Source organism: Anarhichas minor, unplaced genomic scaffold, assembly GCF_050575085.1.
Source record: "Anarhichas minor isolate MPS153535 unplaced genomic scaffold, ASM5057508v1 ptg000067l, whole genome shotgun sequence".
NCBI classification, from domain to species: Eukaryota; Metazoa; Chordata; class Actinopteri; order Perciformes; family Anarhichadidae; genus Anarhichas; species Anarhichas minor.
Genome location: NW_027466513.1, coordinates 2,508,556 through 2,533,227, shown reverse-complemented (window position 1 = coordinate 2,533,227; position 24,672 = coordinate 2,508,556). Strand labels below are relative to the sequence as shown.

The 24,672-nt window shown below is 43.3% G+C and overlaps 2 protein-coding genes across 4 annotated transcripts; one reads left to right on the top strand and one right to left on the bottom strand.

Annotated features, from left to right (window-relative positions):
* Positions 1 to 445: 445 nt before the first annotated feature.
* trpm5 (transient receptor potential cation channel, subfamily M, member 5) lies at positions 446 to 17,128 on the top strand. 2 transcript variants are annotated; one of them, XM_076078805.1, is made up of 21 exons: positions 446 to 574; positions 1,910 to 1,974; positions 2,384 to 2,569; positions 2,850 to 2,949; positions 3,143 to 3,261; positions 3,878 to 4,225; positions 5,203 to 5,346; positions 8,326 to 8,449; positions 8,612 to 8,757; positions 9,921 to 10,033; positions 10,122 to 10,223; positions 10,607 to 10,865; positions 13,547 to 13,665; positions 13,852 to 13,984; positions 14,579 to 14,753; positions 14,929 to 15,097; positions 15,245 to 15,423; positions 15,644 to 15,776; positions 16,507 to 16,579; positions 16,719 to 16,809; positions 16,941 to 17,128. In XM_076078805.1, exons 1-21 carry the CDS (start codon positions 523 to 525, stop codon positions 17,069 to 17,071), a joined length of 2,961 nt encoding a protein of 986 aa, XP_075934920.1. In that variant the 5' UTR covers positions 446 to 522; the 3' UTR covers positions 17,072 to 17,128. The 2 variants fall into 2 exon arrangements, with proteins under 2 accessions (XP_075934920.1, XP_075934921.1); XM_076078806.1 differs by lacking the exon at positions 2,384 to 2,569.
* Positions 17,129 to 17,610: 482 nt separating this feature from the next.
* On the bottom strand, positions 17,611 to 24,589 carry traf6 (TNF receptor-associated factor 6). Of its 2 annotated transcripts, none has more exons than XM_076078808.1 (8): positions 24,453 to 24,589; positions 22,969 to 23,285; positions 22,709 to 22,859; positions 22,117 to 22,275; positions 21,930 to 22,001; positions 21,579 to 21,656; positions 21,151 to 21,477; positions 17,611 to 20,097 (listed from the first exon to the last, which is right to left on the bottom strand). In XM_076078808.1, exons 2-8 carry the CDS (start codon positions 23,283 to 23,285, stop codon positions 19,492 to 19,494), a joined length of 1,710 nt encoding a protein of 569 aa, XP_075934923.1. In that variant the 5' UTR covers positions 24,453 to 24,589; the 3' UTR covers positions 17,611 to 19,491. The 2 variants fall into 2 exon arrangements, with proteins under 2 accessions (XP_075934923.1, XP_075934922.1); XM_076078807.1 differs by having other exon boundaries at positions 24,349 to 24,530.
* Positions 24,590 to 24,672: the final 83 nt, after the last annotated feature.

Genomic DNA, 24,672 nt, shown 5'->3' with positions numbered 1-24,672 from the left:
TACTTCCCATAGATCCCGCTACAAAGTGCACAAAAAAAATGACCGAATGCACACACAAATGCAACTGCTAATGTGTTCTCTAGGGGCATGGATTCTGACTAATGGCCTTCGCTTTGGCATCACCAAGCACTTGGGCCAGGCGGTGAGAGATCATTCGTTGGCCAGCACCTCTTCTAAAGTCCGCGTAGTGGCCATTGGCATCGCACCCTGGAGCATGATCCACAACCGAGAGGCGCTCACCAGCAACTTCCCCAAGGTTTCTGTTCATACACAGGCGATATATAGAGCTTATAAAACCTGCAGCAATGACAATAAAAGCAAATATTTACACCTCTCACAACAGTGAGCTCATGCTGTCCTCTCGTCTTTCTGCATGCCCGCATTCCTGCCATCAAGGCGGACGAGCCTGCAGAGTACAAGCCGCAGGATTTGCCTCATGGGTCGGTGTATTCCCTGGACAGCCACCACTCCCACTTTGTGCTGGTGGAGGAGGATCCCAACAGACCAGGAGCCACCAGTGAGATGAGGGTGAAGCTGCTCAAACACATCTCTCTTCAGCGCACTGGTTATGGAGGTAAAGCCCTTTCAGTCATGAGAATCCTTAATAACAATAGCAGAATTTAAAATATTGAATGTTGAGGTCCTGCATTTACTTGTATAAATAAACTAAACAGACAGTTAAATTCACTTAAATATTAAAAGTAGAAGTACTCATTTTATTTAAATTATAGATGCATTAAGTATTATTTCTCCGTCAAGCTGTTCATAGTACGGATGGCTGCTTCATAAACTGTTAAATAAAGCCTGCTTCATATTTTATGACCTTTTTCATATGGCTCGCTGTAAAATCATAAGCCTCAAAATCGTAAAGTTCAGTAAAGGCACATCTGCTGACTTTTGCAACGCGTCTGCAATTGACATTCTGTGTGTTGGGTATGCACTCTTTACCGCCCGAAGGGAGTAAATATATAAGATCGAAAACAAACTGTCTCCCAAAGAACAGCACGTGAGCAGACTCCCCAACATCGGCACTCCCATTCTTTTTTATCTTTTTTGTCTTTCAACCACAAATTAGCTCAGGTAGGTAACTGCTGCTGCTTTGCAAGATTTACAGTAAGCAGTAATCCAAGGTGGAGTTCTACTTGTAAGCAAACAAGGAGGTCAGAAAACATTTGTAAAGCCATTCTTTTGAATAATGTAGTTTATAAATGTAAAATAAATTGTGTGCTCTTGCGGCTTTTCCTTTTTTCTGGCTTTACTACTGTAATTCTTTGTGTGTCAGTGGAGTAGCCTTAATTAAAGGAGCATCAGGAATGTAAATTTGACTTAGTTTATGTACTTATTTTAAACCCAGCCATGATGTTTTTCATAAACCCAATGAAGTGGCTGTGTTGAATTCACGTCGTTAACCACGTGTTTACTGCGACCATGTGCTGGGCTACCCAGTGCGTCATAAAATGGTATGGTTATTTTTTCTTCTTTTTTTCTGGGAAACCCTGTCTTAGCACATGCACACATTAATATATTAGTTCCCAAATATGAGTCAGGACCCCCTCAAGGTGTCACAATATAAATATGAGAAGCTGTAAGAAAAAAAGAATACAGTTCAAAATGGTTCAAATGTAACAATTAGGAACATCAGTCTGCTCACAACAAGGAGACAAAGAGAAACTGTGAATAAGATATTTGTCACCATATGGGAGGTAACCGGGGATGGGGGCTATCACCGTGGTGCAGAGTTTAGTAAAGTGACAGCTGAGGGGAAGAAGCTGTTCCTGAGCTTGCTTTGCGGTTGACAGCTGATGCCTGTATGTACCATTTGCACAACAGCGGGATGTAGTAATAATTTGAGACGCTGTTGAGATGCATAAGATGTGATTATAAATGTACTTTACTTTGGTGCATTCAGGCGCAGGCAGTTTCGAGATCCCTGTTCTGTGTCTCTTGGTCCACGGGGAGCCCAGAATCCTGAAGGTGAGTTTCATTTTATTATGCTGCTAGTTAGTTACTCAAGAACCTTAAAGATGTGACCACGAAGGGACCTTTTGAGAGCTGGATATATTTTTGTGAATCTCCACAATCAAACAGTGGCTTTGGCTCGAGAATTAAGCACTGAATCAAATTTTGGTTGTGCCACCTCCTGAAGTCACGGGCCAAAGCCAGACTGAGGAATCAATTCTGTTTTCACAAAGCTAATCTCTTGGGCTAGAAAAGCCTGTCATCGCCACCAAATTTGCATAAACAGAGCCACAAACCACGATTATGGCATGCAGCCGATCGATATAATTCTTTGTTTGTGTTCAGTTGAGAAGTTATTCAGTGAAACACGAGGTATGTTTGTGAGTTTAACCAGCGAGTCGGAACACTGTGTTCCTGTCTGCAGAGGATGCACAAAGGCATTGGCAATTCGACACCGTGGCTGATCCTGGCAGGCTCGGGAGGCGTGGCCGACATGCTCGTCACGCTGATGAATAGGGGCTGCTGGGATGTGGACAGTGTTCACGAGCTGCTGCTGGACACCTTTCCAAATGCCCACCACGGCACAGACATCAGTAACTGGGTCAAGCTGGTGAGAGCGATGTGCAGTGCGCAGCGTGGAGGCAGGCACATACACGCATCACGTTCGCGTTGCCAGAAAAATGGGGCACACTGGGGGAAGATTGTGAGGGAAGCTAGTGTGGGATTTTCATCCTTATCTTCAAAATGTGTTTGTGATGACCTAATTTAGGATGTGAAGGAGAGGGGGGGGAGGCAAGCTGACATACACAATGAAGGGATTGTAATTTTTAATAAACAATGCATTATCAAATGAGGTATTAGTAATAACTGACTGTCAACCTGCCAATCAGATCCAGAAGATACTTGATCACGGGCATCTCCTAACTGTCCACGACCCTGAACAGGAGAGCTCCGAGCTGGACACGGTCATCCTCAAAGCTCTAGTCAAGGGTAAAGTACCTTGTGAGAGATATGTTGTCGAGAAACTTGCAATTTTTTTTTTCAGACTGTACAATTACTGTAAAGGTTTCTTAACTTAAAAGCTGCATGGAGAGAGATAGAGCTTTGACATTTCGAGCAGTTCATATATTGTGAACCTGTTGACATCTTGTATGTTGTGTGTGTGTGTGTGTGTGTGTATCAGCTTGTAAGAGCCAAAGCCAGGAAGCCCAAGACTTCCTTGACGAGCTAAAGCTGGCTGTGGCCTGGAACCGCGTGGACATCGCCAAGAGTGACATCTTTAATGGGGATGTGGAGTGGAAGGTGAGTTGACCAGTCATTTTGAGAAGAGGTTTGTAATTAAACTTTGTCTTATATTCAGTGGGATTGACTCGCTTTTGGAGCCAGCCTCAAGAGGCCATTTGAGGAAATGCAGTTTTTGGCATAATGTTGGCTTCATTTTGCAGCAACGTAGGTTGCTGCTTGATTAACACACATCCATTAACTAATTGACAGGACATTTCACTGAAAAACACAAATGTCAACCATGATGGCGGCACGAGAGAAGCAATCAGGAGATCATCAAATTTAGTAGGAGTCATCCTCTGGGGACCATGAATGTCTGTACAAAACTGACAACCCACCCAATAGTTTTTGAGATATAGCTCTGTCTGAACCAAATAGTGGACCAATCAACCGATAATCCGATCAACCTACCCGCTCATTTCTATCCCTTGAGCTTTGCAGCTGGCGTACCTACATTTGTATTCAATCAATATGGGAGGGACGTATTGACCAGTGACTCATTAGATAGTGCACAAATATGTGTGGTAAGCCAATGTCCATTACAGTAAAGGAGAATTATGAAAGCCTTTTCACATGAAGTAAAGAGGACTGTTGCTTCATGAGTCTTTGTAACAAAGACGCTCGATCTTTACAGGCATGCGACCTTGAAGAGGTGATGATGGATGCGCTGATCAATGACAAACCCGACTTTGTGCGCCTCTTTGTGGACAACGGCGTGAACCTCGGCGAGTTCCTTACCTACGGTCGTCTGCAGGAGCTTTACTGGTCCGTGTCGGAGAAGAGCCTCTTTCACAACCTGCTCCTCAAAAAGTACGAGGAGAAGCAGCTTCTGCTCGGAGCTGGAAGGGCGCCCGGTCCACCTGGGCACCATCCGCCCGAGCAAGGGGACCGGAAACCCCGCTTCACCCTCTACGAGGTCGCTAAAGTGCTGAAAGACTTCCTCCACGACTCCTGCAAAGGCTTTTACCAAAAGATTCCCACAGTGAGTGATTCGCTCTGTCTCGGAAGTTCCAGTAAATCATATATACTGCACTGAATAAGAGATCCTTTCAACTGATGGATTATGGTCCACCTTGTACTGTATTTCTTTTTTGCAGTAGTTCTCATCCTTTTTGGCTTGTGATATCTTAAAATGAAGCAATGTCTACAGTATTTCTGCTCCCTTGTCACAGTTTGCATTGGTCTATGAGTTGTGAGCGGACAGTGATTTTCCCTTCTAACCCTCTCAGACTTTTTCACTTTAAACCGTTAAATGCCTGAAAGTTGCAAGACAGTATACAGACGTCACGTTAAACTCACTTCCTGGAAAACAGTGAATCTTTAATGTTGTTCCCATCCTGGACTTGTAGGGTTAAAACATATAATCTAATCAACAAAGTTGTCGCAATTCTTAGGTAATTCGAGTAAAATCTGAATATGATGTCCGAACTATGTAGTTTTCGTGTTTTCTGTCCTGTTAGCCAATGGGTGACCCTTCAGATTTTTTGTGACAGGGGCCCTCGATTTCACCATAATTGCAGAAAGGAAGAAATGGATCATCGCACACCAAACCTGCTTTCACTCCCTAGGAAATCTCTTCTAAATTGACCCTCTAGATTTGCGGTTAATTACCCATCTCTGGATGTTGTTAGCACTGTATCAGGCTGTTAAAAAGAAATTATAGCTCAGATCATGACTTAAAATCAAATTGCTTCTTGGCAGAGGGTCTGTCAGCTCGGCCTGTTTCATGCATTTTTCTTTTTTTTTTTAAATACCTACATCTCCTGTACACAGACTGACAGACTACCAGTTAAACAATAATGTTTTTTGTGGCAGATGAAGTCATTTGTTTTGCAATAATGACCATAGATGTGATATGTGCAATTGATTTTATGACTCATGTAATAACTGCATGCTCCTGTAAACTGCGTGCAGCTACTCGGTTTGCTATACATATTTAATAAAGTGTGTGCGCTCTAGGAGAAGCCAGCGAAGGGCCGACTGTTCCACACCCAGAAGAACCTGGCGGAGTCAGAGGAGCGCTGCGAACATCCTTGGAGGGACCTCTTCCTCTGGGCCGTCCTTCAGAACCGACAGCAGATGGCCAACTACTTTTGGGCTATGGTCAGTCTTGTCAGCTCCTTTATTCGGTTCAGCTCCGGCTCGTACGATCTCAGCTCTGTGTGGTTCGATCGATGAAAGCCCAAATGTGCCTGGCAATGGCAAACACTATTCAAAACCAAATTGAAGCAAGTTAAATGACGCTGTGCTAGTTTGTATTCTAGATTCAGAGGGAACAAGAGTGATGTGGGCCAGCGCAGCACAGGTGTAGGTCAGTCCTGCCATATGAAAATGCCAATCCAGATAAAAGAGCACTACAAACGGCATATTTATGAAGAATTCATCAGGTGAACTAAAAAGCTATCTTATCTCCAGGAACATTAGTCAAATGAAGGTCATGCTGCTTCATGAGGCAGCGTATTCATCGAGCTGTGAGGTAGTGCGGGCGTATCTAAAGTCCTGAAGTTAATGCGAAATATATCCTGACATGGGATTGATGCACTATGAATGGTTTAAAAGACACTAATCAATGATAATTGCTCTTTGTTTTTAACGTCTCTTCAAGGCACCTTTCATTTCCTTATTGCCCTTCCCCGAACTGAGGGAACCAATTACTGTAATCTCACAAGCGGTCACCCTCATGTGCTCCTTTCCTGCGTCTTATTTCAAACATTATCTGAAATTATGGTAATTGCATTGGGTGTGTGTACAACCCCCACTGCAGATCTTTTCTTCCCCACTCACACTCTGGCGGGGATATCTGCATTCATAATTTCATTGTCTGAAGTATCTCTCGTGGTGAAAGCCACATCACAATTATCCTTGCAGGCTGGCTTATGCTAGCAAAATACCCCCATTTATAAATTTACAGCGCGGTGCATAGGAATATTGATCATTTGAATAAAGAGGGTTGAGGTCCACACCGCTAAGTGTAGCTTCAAATGGAGAGCCCTCAGTTTTAGTATGTTGCTCTTTATTTATGTGTCATGTTAGGTTTCTTCTTCAAGGTACATGGCCATTTCTACTAAAACATATTTACATGCTTTAATGTATAAAAAACACTTTATTTTTCTCAGCCCCCTTCCTGAAAAAGCCCAGTTTGCTCTGATTGTCCCATTTAAAGGTTGATATTACCTGTTGAAAATCACAATATATTACAACAAACATAATCTATTATAATGCCAATTTTTACCAGAAAGAACTAAAGGTTTTCTGTTCTGATAAAGAATACATTGATTATCACCCTCTTCCTTCTATCCTCATGCACATTTGTGACTGACCTGGAAACCCACCTGGTGTTAGCCTAGGACCTAGGAGACAGTTAGCTCATTAAATGAACATCATGCTGTATTGAAGAAGACCTGAAACTAGAGATTGAGACCATACACTCAAGTTTACAATGTTTACTGAGGTAATAAATCAAGAGAGAAGTAGAGTCATTTTCTCATAAACTTCTATACAACCAGAGGAGTCGCCCCCTGATGGTCAGTAGAGAGAATGCAAGTTTTAAGACACTTCCGCATCGGCTTCACTCGGCAGAACCGGAGGTTAAAATGATAGTGCTCCCTTGGAGGGAAACAGTATTCAACATAACACCGTGAGGAGACAGCCTGCTAACACCCATATACAACAACCCGTCATCATCATATTTCAACAACAAAAAAATCACATCTGCTGACATTTAGGTCAACAAAAACAACATTTATGTTTGCAGCTCGGTTAGCCTTTTTGTCTGTTTGTTTGTCTGTCTGTCAGCAGAAAAGGGGAAAAAGTATTGATCCGACATTGATGAAACACTATAACACTTTCATTAAAGGTGCTAAAGCACAGCGCAGAGTGGGAGCACGATGGCATGCACTAACATGCACTAAAAACATGCACGGCTGGCCCAGCTTTGTTATTAAAGCACTGAGAAGCTCTGATAACAACACACAGAGGAAGAGCAACCTCATTCTCTGCTAAGGTAAACATTACTTCACTATATCTGTATATATTGTGGTTCAGTGCTATATTAATGCTCTGAATGTCATATTGAGAACTTTCGAGCCTGCGAGACAGGGCATCTGTGCTGCACTCATGTGGTGTCGGAATAATCTGAAAAATGTGTTCCCAACGAGGAGATGCCCCCTCAAGTCAGAACAACAATTTGGAAACAGCTAACCTGTTGTTTAAACGCGCTGAGCAATAAAATACAACACATCTTATTTGTATATCTTTTTTCCTACATTACGAACTTCCCAACTTGGGAAATGGGACCATCCGAGGAGCATGTGAATGCACCATTGTCTGCGCTCTAGTTTTTCTTATAAATTGCTTCCAAATTCTTCTAGTGTCAGTGTGTTTGTGCCCAGTACAGACCTGCGGGTTTTTTAATCCTTGCTGGAGGGAACCGCGCTTCCTTTCCAAAACAGTTTCTGCTGGCAAACGTCAACTTCTGCTGCAGCTGACTGTCTGATATCGAGTGCTGTGGAGGTTTTTTTTGGCAGCAGGTCATTCCTTGCAAAAATCTCCAAAGTAAAATGACAGACAAAACAAGTCGTGATGTTTCAAGATGAGTTTTATTAAAACAATGCGGACAGCAGGTCAAACAAGGTCAAATAGTGAGCAGAAAAGAGTAAATGGAATAAAAAACACTGGCAAAGTCCTTTAAGCATGAGGGTAGCTTTTCTTTACCTCAACACCACTTTAGTCGTGTCCAAGGTGAGATGAGTCCACGACCGAACTTCAAAGCATACGGTTTGAACCTGCTCTCACACTCAAGCTGATTGACAGGTGAAGACAGGCTACAACTAAGAATGTTCTCTACCGCTGTTAAAGGTCTGTTCACTTCAGTGCTAAATATAGTGAAAAGTGTTCTATAATTTAATAATAACACAGGAATGCTTACATTTTATGTAAGTCGTGAATTATACACCATATGTGTGTACAAGTACTGCAGCCTGGTGCACACGGTACACGCGGGTTTCTAAAATTCTCAACTAGATTCCTCAGATCCCGCTCTCAGACCCATTTCTTGGATCCAGCTTTCTTTTAATCCTTCAGGGCCCTGAGGCGGTTGCGGCAGCGCTGGCGGGTTGTAAGATTCTGAAAGAGATGGCACGACTGGAATCTGAGGCAGAGTCTGCACGCAGTATGAAGGAGGCGAAGTATGAGCAGTTCGCCCTTGGTGAGTATATAAACCTTTCCATGACAGTGTGATCAAAACAAAGGTATACTCCCTGACCTCAAACAACAGGAAAAGTGGAAGGGAATGAAATATGAATCTGCAAATTCTTCAAATGTAGCCGAGCGGTTTGACACTGTGTATCTACTGTTCTAATTGTGGCAGATGTCTTTGGAGAGTGCTACTCCAACAGTGAAGACAGGGCTTATGCTTTGTTAGTGAGAAGAACACACTGCTGGAGCAAATCTACCGTCCTAAACTTGGCCACTGAGGCAGATGCCAAAGCCTTCTTTGCCCACGATGGAGTTCAGGTAACAAGGACGCACATCCAGATGCTCATTTGGCTCCAATTGAGCTCATTATTTTTGTCATTTTGACACATTTAAAGGGGACAAGCCATGCTCGTTTTCAGGTTCATACCTGCATTTTTGGTTTCTACTTGAACCTGTTTACATGCTTTAATGTTCAAAAACCCTTTATTTTTCTTAAACCGTCTGTCTGAATATACCTGTATTCACCCTTCGTCTGAAACACTCAGTTTAGCGCCTGTCTCTTTAAGAAAAAAAAACATGGTGCACCTTTGTAAAGGTAGTTCTCAAGCTGTGGGTAAAGGTAGGGGGGGGTGTATTCTAATCAGCATGTGATGAATGTGGAGGAGCCAATTCTGCATGGCTTGTTGAATAAACAACTGGCATTGTGGGTTGGTATTCACTCCAGATACCAGAATGTATGTGCGCACGCACTGACAAAGTGAGATTTTCATGACATGTCCCCTTTAACTTTCACCCAGAGCATTTCATTATGTAATTCATTTTGCTGCCTTATGTACTGAAACACCTTGTTGCCGTACACTTTCAAGGGCATCGCATGCCATTAGATACTTATTTCAAAGTCCTCTCACTCTGCTCGTCACCGGACTCCATTCTCTATACAATTTTAGAAAGATAGACGCCCTTGACATTACAAAGTCAACATTGAGAGTTAATCGGTATTCAATGTCAGTAGTGAAAGGACGGTTAGTGTGCAGACAACTATTATATAAAGCACACATTTGGTAAAAAAAAAAAAGCCTTTTTAAATTGGATGCAGTGTAGTGTTTCAAGAGAAGGTGTATTTCACTGGTCTGTTAAAAAAGGTGGACAAACCCATGACTGAGCATCGGGTGTCCTTTTCATGAAAGCGACTCATCAGACTGCAACAAGACAGCTGCGGAGAAGGAAACGGTTCACACGTCTTATGAAATGGTTCATAGAGGAGGGGGAAATTAGCATTCTTCATCTGATAACCAGCTGGGATAACTCCCTGTTTGAGGCTGCCATGGATTGAGTCACAAGACTGAAAGGCAGAAATACTCAAAGGCAGCTGACTCCCTCTTGTGGTGATTTTCATTCAGATGTTGAGTTAGTTTTGTTTCCCCTGCTGTGTAACCCTGTCTGATGTTTCATGATTCGGAGCTGAACTTTTTAACGGTCAGGCCCTGCTCACGAAGATTTGGTGGGGGGCGATGACGACGGACACGGCCATCTCCAAACTCGTGGCGTCTTTCTTCTGTCCGCCACTCATCTGGACCAACCTCATTAAGTTCAGGTGATCCACTTGAAGTGATTCTTCTCAGCCGTGTGGATGCATCTTTTTGTGTTGTGTGCACTGACGCGCTCTGTCACGTGTTTCTCAGCGACGAGGAACTCGATAACCGTAACAGCCGCGAGCAGTTCGTGGAGCTGGACAGTCTGGACACGGAAAAGGCTCTACTGTTGACTGACGACGATGACCCTTTGTGAGTTTGCACTTAAATAATACTCACATTGCTGATAAATAATCTGAAAAAGATATTTGTTAATCATTATTTTAGATGTTTAAATGCATTGTGTACTGACAGTAAAGCTGTCGCATTTTAATTTCAACTTCAACTTTATTGTCCCCAAGTGAAAGCCAAGTTAGACACACACAGGTTTGAGCAAAAACATGATAAAACACATAAAACATATCATACAAATGAGTAAAACCCACCACACATGTCACACAAGACAATGTGATGACATAACATAAAACCCCTGAGTGCATCCAGACTGCATCAACAAACCTAATAATCAATGATTAAAACATACTCCTCCCATAGTCCAACGTGTAAATCATTATACTGTCTCTTGGTCTTCAAAGGGACTCGTCGCCCGGAGGTCCGGCAGCCCAGAGCTGCGCCTCGGTGTGGTGGCGCTTCCTGCTCCGCCGCTGGCGCCGCTTCTGGAGCGCCGCCGTCACCGTGTTCCTTGGTAACGTCATCATGTACTTCGCCTTCCTCTTCCTCTTCACCTACGTGCTCCTGCTGGACTTTCGCCCGCCGCCGCCCCTCGGCCCCGGACCCCAAGAGATAATGCTCTACTTCTGGGTCTTCACGCTGGTGCTGGAGGAAATCCGACAGGTGACCGCCGTAGCCACCGATCTCGCTGGGGCCTTTAAAATCCGGTTTTCGAACACATTTTGAGTCCTCAGATCATTGTTTTGTGATGTATTTTGTTGTTGTTGAGGATATCTATCCATGCAGCTTTTGAAGATTTGCTTGCATGACAGCATTCAGGCCGGAAAAGTCAGTGTGAATCGCTGCAATAAGCTCATTCTCTCTGGGGGTTTTAAGGATTCATGAGCCTTCCACCTTTCCGCTCTGACTCTTTTCCCTGTGAGCCCTCCCTCCCTTGGGCCCAAAGGCCCCAGATGGGACAGGCCTTGTTCTCTCTGCTCGCTTATTTTTTCAACACGTCTCTCAGAAAGTCCCTGAGCTGAACAGAACCACGGCACAGGTTTCCAAATAAAGAACCGCACTGCTGCAGGGGACCCTGTTGTGCTACCGAGCCCAGGGGTGCATGCCTCTCCCCAAAGAAAGACAATAGCCCAGGGGGGCCTCTGTTTCCCGCCATGCTTGTCATAAAACAAGGTGACAGACTGTAAGTTTTCCAGTTTTTTAAAGGTGATAGATGGGCTGGTGTAAGGCTGCTCGCTCTCACAAAGTAGTCAAAAACGATATGTTGTTGCATCAATTGATAAGTAGCAATAAACAGTAGATATGTAGACATCACTCGTGATCACATGCTGGTTGAGGCGTATTATTCCAGACGATTTGTTTAATGTCAGTCTGGGAGGGATTTAGGATAATCAGGGCTGATTTATATTTATTCACACATCATTTATCACTGCCTTATGTTAAACCAACACCAATTCATCTGATGACATTTGATTAGTTTGCCCTCAGTCTCCAACTCTACACCTTACGCCAAGAAACATTCCAGCTCTATTTGCAAATGATTTATGCCGTGAAAAGGTCAGATATCATCAGCAAATAAAGAGCGAAGGAAGACCAGACTCCCCCCGCGGCTTTTATTTTAATATTTTGGAGGGGAATTATTTCTCTTCAACACGCTGAAACTGAACAGGGCTGAACAGAAAAGAGCTAGTAGAAGTAGACTTACAGTGGCTTGCACAAGTTTTCACCCCCTGTGCTGTTTTTCCTATTTGTTGCATTACAACCTGGAATTTAAATGATTTTATGCATTGTACTTCCACAAATTAGTCCCTAAATGCTGCCAATTACCTTCAGAAGTCACATAATTAGTTAAATAAAGTCCACCTGTGTGCGAGTGTCACATGGTCTCAGTCTATATATATACACACCTGTTCTTAAAAGACCATGAAGACAAAGGAGCGCTCCAAACAGGCCAGGGACAAAGTTCTGGTGAAGTCCAAATCAGGGTTGGGTTATTAAAAAAATATCTGAAACTTCCCACAGAGCATCACTAAATCCATTATTATAAAATAGATAGACTTTTGCACCACAACAAACGTGTCAAAAGAGGAGCAATACTCTCGGCAGGCAAGGAGAACATTAATCAGAGAGGCAACAAAGAGACCGAAGATAACCCTGAAGGAGCTGGAGGACATTGGACTATCCATGAGAGGAAAGCCTCCGCTTAAATATTGAAACGATAAAACATGTTTGAAGTCTCCCTCATGCCTTTGAGTGAACTCCAAACATAAGATATATATATATATATATATATATATATATATACTGTATATGTATATGTACATGTACATGTGTATATATACAGATATATATGTATATGTACATGTGTATATATACAGTATACATAGACTTGAGATCATGAGACTGATCATGTCACATTTAGATTGCACACAGGTGGACTTTATTTAACTAATTGTGTAAAGGTATTTGGTAGCATCAGATCTTATTTAGGGGCTTCAGAACTTTTAGAATCTTTTAAAACAAGTCATTGTTTTAATTTACACGGCACCGTAGCCGTTGTGATCGTGCTGCCGATTAGGACAACTGTGTCTTGCTTGGGACTTTGAGTATTCGGTCATCATGTCGGGCTTTGCTGTAGTACAGCCGGGGCTTACGCAGCAGTCTACCACTTTATGAACACAGCATACCTCCCTCAGCTTGTTCTCCAAACAACTGCCCCATCGAGGGACCAAGCAGCCGCTCTTGATGCACTTACAGGTTTCCCTGTTCAAACCACAGGAGACAACTCAACCTCACACTCTTAAGTGCAAGAGACATTTTACAGGATTGTTGGGACACATGCAGGTGCTTCTAAAGAAGCAGGACTGTGTACCTGCTAACTCCCTTTTGTCCCCGCAGGCGTGTCTGAATAGGACTCCAGCGTTTGACCTGTCAGAGAAAAATATTAGTGCTTTAAAGAATAATAAATAAATATAAATATTTACATATGAAGGGGAAAATGTACAGGACCACAGAACCTAAATTTAGAAACATCTTTGTTAAGTTATGATATTTATATTTCAGTCCCATAGCGTTAACAAAACAATACTGTCATATCACTTTCTACCAAATTACTTATGCTACAAAAGCACAGAATGTTGGATGAATGAAATAGAACATAAAAATAGAAAATAGAAATGAAAGCGAGACTTAGTCTTGCAACGGGAAAGAATGTCAAATCACACTATTTCCAAATATATAAAGTTGCTGGAAAAGGACTCAGATTTTCTAAAGAAGTACTTTTTTTATTTTTCAAAAATGTACAAATAATTATAGTCATGCGTGAACTATGTTCTCTGACACAGAGCTTCTTCACGGACGAAGAGATGAGCATCTTGAAGAAGTTCAAACTGTACGTAGAGGACAACTGGAACAAGTGTGACATGGTCGCCATCTCACTCTTTGTTGTCGGGGTCTCATGCAGGTAACTGGCATTAAAGTGCATTGATGACACTGGAGAAATATAACATGACACGACAGGCTCTAGGTTTGTTGTTATGATGGCTTAGAATAGAGCATTTAAAACAAAGGAGCGATTGCATGAATGAATTACTGAATGGGAAGAAGGAATAAACCAAACGGTAATTTCTTTCTTTGCTTAATTTTGCAGGATGGTTAAGAACACGTATGAGGCAGGAAGGACAGTTCTGGCGATCGACTTCATGGTGTTCACTCTCCGTCTGATCCACATCTTCGCCATTCATAAGCAGCTGGGCCCCAAGATCATCATTGTGGAAAGAATGGTGAGCAGAACAGAGCAGTATTACCCAAACATTGTATTTATGAACATTTTAAAGGGGACATGCCATGCTCGTTTTCAGGTTCAAACTTCCTTTTGGATTTCTCCTAGGACATGTTTGCATGCTTTAATGTTAAAAAAACACTTTGTTTTTCTCATACTGTCTAAATATGTCTGTATTCACCCTCTGTCTGAAATGCTCCGTTTTAGCGCCTGTCTCTTTAAGTTCCCCTCCCCAAAAACTGAGGCCTTTTAAGTAATGCGTTTTATAGTTGTCCAACAACACCAACAGTTTGCGGAGATGCATGCCCAAAAGAAAAGCCCACATTTCTAGTCGTAAGGACTTGGATATAAGCAGGCTTTTGGATATGCTCGCATATCTCAACGCCGACCTTTTCAAGAAGGTGGTTGAAGGAATGAAAGATGAAGGCTGTGTTCGCACAATCAAACAGTCCGCCAACGGTTACGTTAATTAGAGTACAAAAGGCTGCATGTAAATGGGATTATTAGTGCAAGGATGTGCATGTAAACGTAGTCAATGCAGACCTTGTGTAGCCCATTGAGAAGATAAAAAACATGTTTTTTCTCTCCTTTACAGATGAAGGACGTTTTCTTCTTCCTTTTTTTCCTGAGCGTGTGGATGATTGCGTACGGCGTCGCCACCCAGGCTCTTCTCCACCCCAACGACCCGAGGATTGACTGGGTGTTTCGGAGGGCCTTGTACCGCCCTTACCTGCACATTTTTGGCCAGATCCCCCTGGAGGAAATAGACGGTAAATTACAGCAGATGTTAATTTCCGCAACTTTTGAAATGGGTGTTCATCCATGAAAAATGTGCGGTGTGACTGTTGTGTAAGATGCTGTTTTTATATTCATTTATGCGATCAGCGATGCTTACCGTCGGCCTGATGTCTTCTAATCTAATTTTCTTCATTTAACGGAGCACAGCTGCTCGCATGCCTGAAATCAACTGCACCAATGACTCAGAGGAGATTATCATGGGCCTGCGTCCGCCGTGTCCCAACATCTACGCCAACTGGCTGGTCATCCTGCTGCTGGTTATCTTCCTTCTTGTCACCAATGTCCTGCTGCTGAACCTGCTCATTGCCATGTTCAGGTCAGAGGCGGGGAAGGGAATCCAGAAAAACCCTCCACATGTTTGTCTGTCCGACGACATGCGTTGACACATGCTAGTGGCTTCTTTGTAAGTAAAAAAAAAATCAAAAACACAAACTGATTTTTTTGTCTTTTTTTCCATTTGCAGCTACACATTCCAGGTTGTGCAGGGCAACGCAGACATCTTCTGGAAGTTCCAGAGATACAACCTGATCGTGGAATACCACAGCCGTCCGGCACTGGCCCCGCCCTTCATCATCATCAGCCACCTATCTCAGCTCCTCCTCAGCCTGGTCAAACAGCCCGCGTCCAAGCAGGAGCATCTTGGTATGAAGGTTATATTCATACTTTCATTAGGAAGCCATTGTACATTATTTCAAGGATATTTAGAAATAGTTCACTGTGGCTTATCGGGCTAAATTAACATGAAAAGAAATACTGGAAAACAAGCTGTGTGTTTATCTATTCTCTATGCAAGGGAATTGCCTGTTGCTTAATTGGTTATTGGACTGCCTCCTTGTGTATGTATGTGTATGTGTTTTGCTAGAGAGGGAGCTGCCGGCGGGGCTAGACCAGAGGCTGATAACTTGGGAGACGGTGCAGAAAGAGAACTACCTGGCCAAACTGGAGCGCCAGCATTGGGAGAGCAGTGAGGAGAGACTCAAGAGTACCTCCTCGAAGTAATGGTTGTTTTGTAATTTTTGCAAAAACTGTCATATGGTAGGAGTATGACAGTATGATAACCACACTGGACACTATCATAGATTGTATGTGAAAAGTGGAGGTAGTCACCGTGATGTCACCCATCGGTTTGACGAGTTTTTGGCCGCCGTCATCTTAGTTTTTTGCAACCAGAAATGACATGAGAGGGTGGAGCTAAGTACAACCGGTCGTTGAATAACATTTTTAGGCGACCAGAAATTTAAAAACTAACTTTCATGAAAACACAATGAAAGGGTTAAAGTCCGAAGAGAAAAACATGGTAAACTCCCAGAACGGACAACGCTGTTAGTGACCTGTCAATCACAAAGTAGCCCCGCCCTAAAGCATACTCTGCTTTATGGTCTGTTTGACTCTAAATGGACCATCATTTACTAAATGAACATCATGCTGTATTGAAGAAGACTTGAAACTAGAGATTGAGACCATAAACTCATGTTTACAATGTTTACTGAGGTAATAAATCAAGAGAGAAGTAGAGTCATTTTCTCATAGACTTCTATACAACCAGAGGAGTCGCCCCCTGCTGGTCAGTAGAGAGAATGCAGGTTTAGCCATTGGCTTCACTTTTCAGATCCAGAGGTCCCTGAACACATGCATGTAGCTTCTGCCCCCAAGTTGTAAAAAAAAAAAAAAAAAAAAAAAAAAGAAGATGATTGCAGCATTGAATATGTCTTGTTTGTGACCAAGGGTTCAGAGCTTGCTGAGGATTGTCGGTGGGTTCAAGGACCAAGAGAAACGACTGGTATCCATGGAGGCTCAGGTAAATCTGAAAAAGTGACAGCGCCATGTGACCCATAATAAAGATCCGTATTCCTAAGCCTGTTTCATATAACACTGTCTTTGTAAGTAATCTGACAGACAGTTTGCATGAACCCTCGGTCATTTCTGCCGTTGTCTAGGTCAGATATTGTGGAGAGGTGTTGTCCTGGATGGCAGAGTGTTTTGCTCAAAGCACTCTCAAGTGCGGGAAAGAAGCTCCAAGAGCTCCATGTGAGTCAAAAATCTGATAATCACGTGACAATAGACATGAACACTGTTCTCTTCTAACAGTAATATACTGTGATCATACTCTTGCACTACTATGTATTTTGATCTAACTAAATATCAATATGACGTTTCAGTGTGTCTAAGCAGCACCAAGGACGCATCTCAAAGTCAACCAGAGAGAGAAGTCAAACAAGAAGAGGATGAGGCCAGACCAGGTCACTCGGGATATGGAGCTAACAAAAAGTTTCCATACATTGATGAATAAAACGCTAACTGGTAGCACGCAGACAGCTATTTATGATACTATATGTAATATTTTGAGGTATAATAATTGGGGGGGGGGGAAGGGGAAATTGATTTTAATGGACTTTAAATTAATAAAGTGTTTTCTCAGATGTCTCCCTGGTTTTTGAGTGTTGTGGGGACGTTTGTGCTATATCTTAATAAACAAATTCACTAAATCCCTCTCTGGTTATACGGCATCATGTTGTTGTAAGACCAGACTTCTTTAAATGTATCTTTCTTATAGGAAATAAGTTCCTTTAGGGCAGCAAGAAGTATAACATTTTGGTTTAAATGGAAAGAATGCATAGATCGACGTCTTAATTTAGGGTTCAAGTCAGTAGAACACATCTAATGTTACACATTACAGTGAAGGTGAGCTATTTCCATCGGTGGATAATATAACATCTCATTTAATTGTTAACATTAACAGTAATCATTTTTTGACACAGTCATATCACTTTGAATGGCATCATAATAATGCAAAGTAACAGATGGAGAAACAATACCAAAACAAAAAAAAATGTTTCAATATTTATTACATCATGTAAAGGTTGAACTGGCAGAATAATGGCTTAAAATAAAGACACCGACCCGTGATGTTAGATTCATGTCTGCTGCGGAAATATCGGTTCGAGGTCGGAACTTGTGTGAAAGGCATCGTGAATTCTGTCAAAAGAAACTTAGTGACCAATATGCACGGCAGTAATGTAATAAATCTGCAGGGGTGATGAAACCCTATAAACAGAAGCTCCATGTTAAAAAGTCTCTCTTTTTTTTACTGATGTCACAATGATGCCTTAAGAAGAATACAGTCAAAAGAATAAACATGAATGTGTTTTGCTATTCCTTACAATGGCCGTGCTTAAAGGTTCCCTGTGGATATAACGCATAAAAATATACTGTATGCATTGTTAAGGTGCAACAAATGAAACATTTGCAGAGCAGACTTTTGAATATTTTGCATTGTTTCCAAATACCCACACATGCACCAACTAGGAGTCTTGTTCTTCCTCCTTTGCGTGAACATTACCAAGCTTCTTGCCATGTTACCACCACGAAACATCCAGTGTACTACCGTGAAACCGAGGGATGTCGTGTAGCCCTCCTCCTGTTTGATGAACATGATCACATATGACGTAATACTTCTCAGCATCTTGTGTCCCCCGTAGATATATTAAAAGAAATGGATCCCGAATTCTAAGATAGCACTCTATATTCATTCTAATAAAAGTTGCTCACCTGGCGCATACACAGGAAAAGAAAAGCTCCATGTCTTTGGACGTGAAAGGCATGAAAATAAGATGTTAGAGCTCTTCCAGATGTGTTACTTTTGTTGGACTAAGATCTCAAAATGCATTTTGAAGTCATTTGTGTTTGTGGCATCTCTTCATTTCTTTTTCACGTTTTGCTCTGGGAAAATGTCTCTTTGGACCCCCACAACAAAATTGCAACACAGCCCAGCAACATTCCCGTTGCTCCATAGCGCCACTAGTGGGCAAAAAAAAAACTCCACAGGGGTATCTGTGGTATCTGTGGAATTTAGGTGCTAAATTTCAAATTCAGTGCATTTCTATGATTGAGGGTTTTCCTCCACGTGGCTCTCAACATGCTGACAGCTGAGTCAACGGATATCAGGTAGCGGTGCTAACAGCGCCAACAGTGCAAACAGTGCTGACCTACAGTGTTTACCTGCGGGGGAACCGTAGGGTGGGCGGTACTCTTCGATGACAACGCCGGCGGTTGAAAAAGGCGTTTTTCAGCGGTATTCGCTAGTATGAGTGCAGAGTGGCGGCCATGAGCTAGCCACGGTGCACGCTCCAACAAGCACGTGCACGCGCGGCTGGCATAGCACAGAAATGCCCAGATTACTACACACACACACACACACACAGAGGGAGAGCGACTTCACTCACTTCATTACATCTTTCCAGAACAAATAATTGTCTGCTGCTATATTAACGGGCTGAATTTCAAATTTAGCACCTTTAACATTCAGTGCTGTCTCCAACAACCAGAGCAGGAGCGGAAAGTCTTCCAGGAATATTCAGCCTTCAGGCAGCAAGTGCACATCTTAAACTGGTGATGTCGAGCTGATTAAACATACCTACGTGCAAAAATTTAACTTATGAGGCTCGCTAAATGTTGGTACCATGCGGGTGACTATGTACATTTCAGATATATTAAAAAGGATCGTACTGTTTATATTTATTAAAACAAACATCACAGACATTTAAAAGTCGGTGAACAAATAAATACTAGCATACTTGCAGTGTCCAAATTTTAAATGTGTGTGAACATCAATTTCTCTTCTCCTGGTGTCCATTAATCAGAATGAACTGAGCCGTGTTTAAACACTGGGAGATGTGCTGTGATGGTGATATTATAGATACGAGTTTGACTTTAGTCCCTCGAAACCGAGGCCTCGGGTCCTCTGGGCTGCACAGTGGGTCCGTCACGGTGAAGCACATTGTCAAGACGTGGCGTCACCTCACAGCGGATGAGCAGAGTGTCATCTTTAACAAAGGCTCTCTGACTCAGCTGATGCAGGTGCAGAAAGGTGACGTAGCCGAACCCTTTGGGGTTGCGCTGGATGACGGGCTTCTGGAAGGCTTGCAGGTCTGGTTTGGTCTCCATCAACTCGACGTGGTGCTGAGCCTCGGGGCCCTGGTCCAGGATGGCGAGGCGGATGGTGCCCTGGAACGGCCAGCTCAGCTGCCCGTCGAATACCCCTTGCATGGTGTGGACAAAGAGGGAGATGAAGTTGGAGCAGCGCGGGGCATTGGGGGTCTGCAAGTGTAAGCGCAGGCACAGCTTGTAGCCCGGACGGCCCGTGTAGAAGCCGGGGCTGTGCTCCACCACCGGCTGGCCCGCCTCCTGGTTCCGCAGGTGGGCGGAGAAACCTCTGAGGCGCCAGACGAAGATGCCGTGACACTGCTGCGACTCCAGGTCCTTCACGGTCTCCTCCAGCATCGACACTCGGCGCCTGAGCTCTGCCAGCTGGCCAGCCTGTGGAGGACATGGGACGATAGTTTAACATGACTGCGTGTGTCGTCACAGGAGGTGCAGCTTGAGCAGCAAGTTAGCTCCATCCGTGTCCACACAGGATGCGTTCAGGCACAGTACTGAGTGTAGGTCACCTGTGTTTTGGCAGCGCCCAACACGACATCACTTTAAAAATGCCCCCCTGAAAATTGAAATTTGATCATAAGAACAGTCTAATAAATGAAAGCTAATCACTTAGCTAATTGTTTAGCTGCGGATGTATTTTATAGATTTTGGAACTTTTTGTTCACATACAAAAATAATAAACCAATGTGGTTCTGTTCTTAATGAATTGTCTTTTTTTTCTCCCAAAATAATCAAAAATAACCGATAAGAGTATCGCTAAGGAACCGAACCGATAAGAGGACTATTCACGCGTGTAAAACGAAAGAAAATAGACGTGAAGCATGAACAGTAAGTTTGGGGTCCTCATTACGAGGGTACATCGTGAGAGAAACGAGCTGAAAAAGCGCAGCTCGCTCCTGTGCAGACACGCAGTTCAAACGTCTGTGCTCAAACAGAGAGAGCAACTGAGCCTTCTGGGAAAAGAAATGGAGACACTCCAAAAATATAACTCTGTGATTTGATGAAGGCATAAAACATCACGTACTTTCACGGGAGCTATATTTTTCTACACAGCAGGTTTGACATCTCCTCTTTCACACTTTACCACCAAATGACTAGGGTCTAATAAAAACAATAAAAAAGTACACAATATAGAAGTATCCCTTTATGTACATGAGCCACCGAGTACCACACAAGTGTTGATTCTTTGGTTTGTCTTTACCTTCTAAAAACTAGCAATTAGTTCTGCATTAGCTCATAAATGATTGATTATATTAATCCAATCAGATATTATTAATCTAATAACTGGAAGTTAAAGTCATTGATGTGTTATGACTTCATATTCAATTTCTGCAAATACATATGAGAGACCCAAGACATGGCAAGACGCATCACAAACTGTGCTCACAGATTCTGTGATGACACATAATTGTGCTCACGGGCGTCCTTTACCTGCGTTTCCTTTAGGATGATGAGCTCACGCAGCTGGTGGTCCTGCTTCACCAACCGTCCATCCATCTCCCGGAGCCTCTGAATCTCCTCAGCAGGCTGACTCGGCGCACAGTTGCCGTTGCCGCTCGCAGCTCCTCTGGGCCCACTACAGGCCGCTGCTGATGCTGCTGCAGCCCCTTGATCCTCGGAGGAAACGGAAGGTCCCAGCGTCCACAGGGACTTGGGCGTGGTGCCGTTGAGGCTGAGGCCACGCAGGAACTCGGCCATGTAGCGCATGTGCATCTGCGTGAACTCCTGCATGTGCTGAGCCAGGTTGTGGCGCTGCATCTGCAAAGAGGCAAACCGCTTTAACGGGCGTGCAACAGACGGAGCACTCAACGATCGTTCTTTATCGACGCCGTGTCGGAGATTTGGATCCGATCACCTACCCTTTCCTTACACCCGAAGGTGCTGAAGTTACAGGCGATGGGTGCTTTTGGACAATCGGTGTCACAATGAGACTCAATCTGAAACAAAAACATCATCAGTTTAGCTTCACTTATATCTAGTTATTTAAATCAGGATGTAACGGATGTGAAGAGGGAACTCTCTTGGAAATAGCCAACTTCCTGTCTCATGCAGAACACTATTTAAATGTCATCAAATGCACTGTGCGTGGACTTATTGTTCCCCATTCCTGTTAACAGAAGTTACATTAAATGATTAACAATTCACACCTATAAAACTTTACCAGAGGCCTGCCTCCCCCCCCCCTCATGGCAGACATTGTTACAACTCACCTGGTCTCTGATGAGATCCATCTCGCAGTACTGGCACATCACGCTGGCGAAGGGACACTGCTGCTCATGAAGCTGAAGGGGCAACCAAAACAGACTGTGAGGAGACTAATCCTCGCTGATTCTCCGATGAGAACTATTCCGGAAAAAAACGGCAAGAGGAGCAGTTAGATAAGCGAGTCCACATTACCTCTCTCTCCTCATAGCAAAAGTGTGCCACACAATCTGGACAGGTCATGGGTCTCCTTTGGCACTCCACCGTTTTGTGCTCCTCAAGGTGGCTCTTTCTCACCGACTGCTGGCACTGTGAGCAAGGCACGGTGGCAAACTGACACCGGGGCACATGATTCTGGGGGAAGGAGTAAGACATCGAAACAATGCAGTTAATATTATTCTGTGGCGAGACAGCAGTGGTCCAATTTCATCGTCCACGCCAGAGGAAGATTGCCGTTTCTTTACTTGGCACCTGATGCAGCTTTTATGCCAAAACAAGGACGCAGAGTGAGAGGATATGTTGGAATTAAAGAGAGAGAGAGAGAGTCTGTGTTGACAGGGGGAGAGACACGTCTTCTTGAGTACAAGTAGTGATGAATCAACCATAACTGACCACAATGAGCAATACAGTATAAACATCTAAGTAACCACAATTACCTAAATGCGTTTTAAATCATACCATGCAGTTTCAAATTCTGGCTTTTTAACTTAAATTTTCTATTTCCTGTATTTATCTTGTTTGAGCTGCATTCAAAATCAGAGATGCGTGTGAATCTTAAAATGCTCACCTCTAAATGCCGGAGCTCCATTTTGTCAGCACAGCCGGAGTTCGGACAGCGAACGGTCAGCGATAGAATCTCACGCTTGGCAAAGTTATCGGGAAACAACTGGTCTTCTAACAGCCTTTCGTTGTCCACGGGGCACCTCTGTCCTGTGTCGCTGTTTTGCAAGGAAAGCGGTAATTAATACGGCAGGAGTTAGCAACATGTTGCATCATTTCGACGCATGCACGGCACATATATTTTTAGGGAGCTGCACAGTAGCATACCGAATAGACTTCTCAATGCAGTTCTTGCAGAAACGGTGACCGCAGGGTGTTTGAATGGCATTCCTCAAAGCCATGAGGCAGATAGGGCACTCGTATTTGCTCTCTAGGGGGGGGTCAAACTCCACATCGTAGCCCTGGAGGGGGGCGGGAGTGGTGGAGGTGCTGCTGATGAAGGTGCCAGGGCTCTCTGACGGGCTGAGGAGGCATTCACGTTCCTTTTCCAGCATCGCCAATGCACAGTTGGACAGCTCTCCACCAACCGCTCCTTCATAGCTGTCCTCCTGCAAACCTCCCTTATTGCTTTCAAAGGAAGCCATCTGTGGAGAGTGAGACAAACAAACATTGGATATCAGGGTGAAAGTGGCAAAAAAATAAGGCATTATTATACTGTGTGTAAATGTTACTTATTTTTCAAAGTTGGCATCGGTACTGAAGAAAGCTCAGCAAAGACTTTTCTATTCAAGACAGATGGAAAGGTTTGGTATCACAGGATGGTGTGTTGAAGCGACTATCGAGAGCATTGCAAGAACTGTGTGGAACAGCAACACCTCAAGAAAACAGCTGGACAAAGTGGCTTAGAACTGCATCACAATCACAAGCCAGACGCTGTTATCATTTGCTGAAATTAACACCATTTAAGCTACAGAAAAAGGGGACACAGAGCTAATTTTACCCTTAAATTTTAAAACAGCAGCGGTGTTATTTCATTATCCTCTACGATAACATAGATAGTAAACACCATGGTTGCTTTATGGAGCCAGCAAAAGGTATTTTGAATTGTTGAATAATCGATTACTTTTTGTTTCGAACAAGTTTCCTGTTTCAGTGAGGTGAGGTCATGTGACATCTTGAGGTTTCGGTTTTATTTTTTGCATTAAATTCCAATCAAATAAATGGCAATACATTGACACATTAAATATTGAGCTTGTGTTGAATATATTTTCTGATCATGAGGAAGTATCCTGAGGATTTGTTGCTTAGCACACAATAATATCAACACAATTACAGTGCAGCCATGTTAATGTAGCACCTGTGTAGCTACCACATGCATTTCTCATACTGTTACATGAGCTGGCGTTACTCTCTAAAATGAGGTACAGCTATAACGTTACGCCCATAATGGGAAGTAACGTGTAAAGTCATTCTTTTTCACAGTAAGCATGACTCAACATCTTCACTAAAGTGGCACCCAGCTCATATTGGGGACACCGTTGCAAACTATTTCCATAGCAGACACACTATGATGACACACAGTGAATAGCGTCGGCAGTGTTGTCACTTGATCTAGTAGGAGTTAGTCATGCCCCTGGATGCGGAACTGCAACTTTAAACCTTAACTTAGGTGTGCTAAAGAACGATTAAGAGGAAAAAGATACTGACCGAAACAGCAGGGACGGCACACACGCATCCTCTTCAGCAAACAACGGCGTTCAAGTGCTGACTATAAGCTGTGAAAGTAGATCATATTCGTATATAATACCCACCTTTTAGCCTTTGAAAATGTCTGGAACCTTTTTTCGTTTCTACAGAATTTCCTGTTTTTCTTTTCCAGACGTCATCAACGGCAACCTGTAGAGTTTAGTTTTTTTGCCACTTGCGAACGGTTAGCGCCCCCGTGTGGTCGGAGGCAGCACTTACCGTTGCCACATAGCAAAAACGGCAAGCTGTGTAGTTTGTTTGTTTTTTTGCCACTTGCGGGGCGGT